Raw genomic sequence first — 5,009 nt, forward strand, 5'->3', positions numbered from 1 at the left:
GTGTAATTGTAGAAAATGAAACTCTCCCTTTGGTATTGCAACCTCCCCATCACCAACTTTGAATTTTCAGTTTTGAATTTCACCTGTTGCGTGATGAACACCTTTGCTTGTCACTGTGCAGACTAAGAATCTCCACCAGAGCCCTGCTACAGAGAGATTACAATCAGAAGGGTATTCTGTATGCACAGCAGCACTAATGAAGTCACGACTGGTAGAGGAGTTACTAGGATAGTGAACGTGAAAGTGTTAGTGGCTCAGTCGTGTCCAATTCTTTGTGACCCCATGGACTATAGCACACCAGACTCCTCTGTCCATGGAATTATCCAGGCAAGAATACTGAAGTCGATAGCAATTCCCTTCTCCAGGGGATGTCCCTGACCTAGGGATTGAACCCAGGTCTCCTGAACTGCAGGCAGATTCTTTACCACCTGAGCCACCAGGGAAGCCCTATACTAGGATGGTGGGATAACTGGAGCTAGGTTTGTACCTCCTCACAAAATGGATCTCAAAGGAAAGTTAAGATATACACGAATTAAAATGCAGGTGGCTAAAGGTTTATATACCCTAATGTACAGCTATAAATTTGGATAGCATCTTTGAAATACAAAAGTAGTCCACAATGGCTTTATGTAAATTTCAAATTATAATCTTAGATTAATGGGCCTGCTTATTGGCAATACTCAAAATGTTTTGCAAAAGCAGTTCATGTTGTGCTCACTTCGGCAGCACATATACTAAAATTGGAATGATACAGAGAAGATTAGCATGGCCCCTGCACAAGGATGACACACAACACGAACCTATGCACACTTTATCTTCAAAAAAGGAGAAAAGGATATACAATGGAAAAAAGACAACCTCTTTAAAAGTGGTGCTGGGAAACCTGGTCAACAACTTGTAAAAGAATGAAACTAGAACACTTTCTAACACCATACACAAAAATAAACTCAAAATGGATTAAAGATCTAAATGTAAGACCAGAAACTATAAAACTCCTAGAGGAGAACATAGGCAAAACCCTCTCTGACATAAATCACAGCAGGATCCTCCATGACCCACCTCCCAGAATATTGGAAATAAAGCAAAAATAAACAAGTGGGACCTAATGAAACTTAAAAACCTTTGCACAACAAAGGAAACTATAAGTAAGGTGAAAAGACAGCCCTCAGATTGGGAGAAAATAATAGCAAACGAAGCAACAAAGGACTAATCTCAAAAATATACAAGCAACTCCTGAAGCTCAATTCCAGAAAAATAAATGACCCAATCAAAAAATGGGCCAAAGAACTAAACAGACATTTCTCCAAAGAAGACATACAGATCGCTAACAAACACATGAAAAGATGCTCAACATCACTCATCATCAGAGAAATGCAAAACAAAACCACAATGAGGTACCATTACACGCCAGTCAGGATGACTGCTATCCAAAAGTCTACAAGCACTAAATGCTGGAGAGGGTGTGGAGAAAAGGGAACCCTCTTACACTGTTGGTGGGAATGCAAACTAGTACAGCCGCTATGGAGAACAGTGTGGAGATTTCTTAAAAAACTGGAAATAGAACTGCCATATGACCCAGCAATCCCACTTCTGGGCATACACACCGAGGAAACCAGAACTGAAAGAGACACGGGCACCCCAGTGTTCATCGCAGCACTGTTTATAATAGCCAGGACATGGAAGCAACCTAGATGCCCATCAGCAGATGAATGGATAAGGAAGCTGTGGTACATATACACCATGGAATATTACTCAGCCATTAAAAAGAATTCATTTGAATCAGCTCTAATGAGGTGGATGAAACTGGAGCCTATTATACAGAGTGAAGTAAGCCAGAAAGATAAAGACCATTACAGCATACTAACACATATATATGGAATTTAGAAAGATGGTAATGATAACCCTATATGCAAAACAGAAAAAGAGACACAGATGTACAGAACAGACTTTTGGACTCTGTGGGAGAAGGCGAGGGTGGGATATTTCAAGAGAACAGCATCGAAACATGTATATTATCTATAGTGAAACAGATCACCAGCCCAGGTGGGATGCATGAGACAAGTGCTTGGGTCTGGTGCACTGGGAAGACCCAGAGGAACCGGGTGGAGAGGGAGGTGGGAGGGGGGATCAGGATGGGGAATACAGGTAACTCCATGGCTGATACATGTCAATGTATGACAAAACCCACTGAAATGTTGTGAAGTAATTAGCCTTCAACTAATAAAAATAAAATAAAATAAAATACTGTGACTCAAATATTGCATCTGGAAGTTATTTCTATAAATACAAGAAAACCAATAATGTAAGATACAAAAAAAAAAAAAAACAATATTATTGTAGATTGTTAGAATTTTATAGAAGCCCTCATTTCTCATTCTAAACAAGTCTTTGCCACAACAATTAAAAAGAACTCCATCTTTAAAAAAAATAATAAATTACTATTAAAAGTCTTTTCTTTGATATATAAGTCTTACAAAAAAGTTCATCATACTTCAAGTTAATTTTGCATTGAACAAAGAATTTCTCTATTAATAACACTTGTTTTTTATCTGTTCACATTTATTCCTAATTTTTACTATGAAAAATAATATGTAATAGTACAACAAGCATTCTTAATTATGTATATGTGTGCATGAGTATACAAATCAATGCAGGTGGTTTTATGTTGTATTGTCAAGAGTGGAATTATTATTTCAAAATAAATATATACTTTAAAGCTTAAAAAAAATTGCAATGCATTCTGCATTTTGCATGCATAATCACATTATTACTCTGGCAAAATCCCAACAAGTTGTTACCATCAGTAGAAAATTTAACAGATTAGAAGTCCTTGTCAATCATCTACTTCAAACATGAAGGTATTATTAGTAAGTAGCATGGTTAAAAACTTCCAAATTCATATGCCATGTAACACTTTAATATTAGAAAAAATCAAGGTAAAGCTCAAGGACAATGAAGAGATCACCATATCTCATAAATAAAGCAGAGGTACTTAAGTTCATTGGTTAAGATTTTTCCATTTATTTCAGATGTAATAAAGCACCCCTCAATTTCTAATCATGAAAGCTAAAGAATGCTTCCTAAAGTTTTAGGGTTCTATAATCCATTCATCACAGTTTAAAGTTCAAAATCTCACTCCTGTTTATTGAGAACTCTGATAATCAACTGAGCAAAAGTATAATATTGCATGAAATGTCAATCATACAGATTAATGAATGGTGAATTTCAACCTTAATGTAGGGTTTCCATTTCCCAGCCCTATATTATTTCTCCTATAATGTATTACATCTTAATCTGTAGTATAAAGGTGGTCTCATTTACTTATCCATAAGGAACTTCTTCCATTCAAAAGTCCTCCTCAATGAATCTTGGACCTCTTTGTTTCTCAGGCTATAGATAAGCGGGTTCAACATGGGAATCACGGCTGTAGAGAACACAGAAACAACTTTATTAACATCCAGGGAGAGACTATAACTTGGACGTACATAGATGAAGAAGAGTGTCCCATAAAGGATGGAGACAGCAGTCAGGTGTGAAGTGCAGGTGGAGAAGGCTTTCCGCCTCCCATCAGCAGAACGGATCCTCAGGATAGTGATGACAATTAAATGTAGGAGACCAAGATGATCCAGCTGTTGGGTACTCCTGGAGCTCCAGCCAAGATTAAAAGTAAAACTTCATTGACCCGTGTGTCTGCACATGCCAGGGAGAGAACAGGAAGAAGGTCATAGAAGAAGTGATTGATGATTTTTGGACCACAGTAAGACAGGCGAAAGATGAAAGTTGTGTGGATCATGGTGCTTATAGGGCCCACGGTATAAGGATCTACCACCAGCTGCCCACAGACTCGCTGAGACATAATGAGTGTACACATTAGGGGCTTACAGATGGCCATATACCCGTCATATGTCATGAAAGCTGGGAGGAAACATTCAGTCACTACACAATGACCAAAAAACCAGATGTGGGCCGCACAACCAAAGAAAGAGATGACTTTTTTCTCCACAAAGATGTCGGTTAACATCTTGGGACCAATAACAGAAGAAGAACAGACGTCCACAAAGGACAAGTGCCTGAGAAAAAAGCTCATGGGGCTATGGAGTCGAGAATCCATTCAAATGTAAGTGATCATCCCCAAGTTTCCCAGAAAAGTGGCAACATAAACCAAGAGAAATATCACAAAAAGAACAACCTGGAGCTGGAAGCGATTTGTCAAGCCCACGGAAACAAACTCAGTCACCAGAGTTTCATTTTCCATAATCCATTTCTCTGATCTAATCTGTAATGAGAAAGAGAGAAATCTTTCTTTTTGAGTCAATTCCTAATTGGGTGTCCTCATTTTAAAAGTGAATGAAGCTTTTGTCTTTTTTACATTTACAGGGCAAATTGATAGACAACACTCTGATTTTTACTCCTGGGTGGTCATCCCATCCACTTATTGTTTGTATGATACTGAGTCACTAAACCTCAGTTTCTTCTTTATCAAAACAGAATTTTTGATGAGAATCATAGGGTGTTTTTTTTTGTTTGTTTGTTTTGTTTTTTTTTTTGGTGTAGAAGTAGCGTTTGGAGATTATCTAAGGTAACTCCTCTTAACTGCCAGATTACATTTCTAAAAATCCCTGCCTTTGAACCAAGGATATTTTAAGACACATTTGACAGATAAGGTGTCACATGCATTTGATGAATTCAGGCTGATAGTTCTCACTCTCACCCTAGATAAAGTCTGTAAGAAATATAACTTCTTTGCTAATTGCTTCAGATTCTGGAAAAAAAAAAAAAAGTCAGTGTCTTGTCTAAAAGATAACTTCTGAAGTCTAAGAAGGAATGCAAGCTCAGACAAATGAAGTTGGCTTTTGAACAGAGTTCAAAGTCCTCAGCAGTGTCTACTCTGTGATGCCTTCTCTAAAACACCTATATTCCTCATATTATTAATACACATGCTGATTACTTTATCAAAGTCCATTCTCTTTTCAGCCCATTAGAGAGATGAGTTCTTACATATTCAGTAG

The 5,009-nt window shown here is 37.6% G+C and overlaps 1 protein-coding gene and 1 non-coding gene across 2 annotated transcripts; one reads left to right on the forward strand and one right to left on the reverse strand.

The window, feature by feature from the left end:
- Nucleotides 1-710: 710 nt before the first annotated feature.
- Nucleotides 711-817, forward strand: LOC133064736 (U6 spliceosomal RNA). Its single transcript, XR_009694701.1, has one exon. It is a non-coding gene; the product is annotated as a U6 spliceosomal RNA (small nuclear RNA).
- Nucleotides 818-3,317: 2,500 nt separating this feature from the next.
- LOC133064590 (olfactory receptor 5G25-like) lies at nucleotides 3,318-4,255 on the reverse strand. The gene is given in 2 exon segments (XM_061154883.1): nucleotides 3,318-3,604; nucleotides 3,607-4,255. Coding segments are annotated over 2 exon segments (936 nt in total).
- Nucleotides 4,256-5,009: the final 754 nt, after the last annotated feature.

This window comes from Dama dama, chromosome 1, assembly GCF_033118175.1.
Source record: "Dama dama isolate Ldn47 chromosome 1, ASM3311817v1, whole genome shotgun sequence".
Lineage (NCBI taxonomy): Eukaryota > Metazoa > Chordata > Mammalia > Artiodactyla > Cervidae > Dama > Dama dama.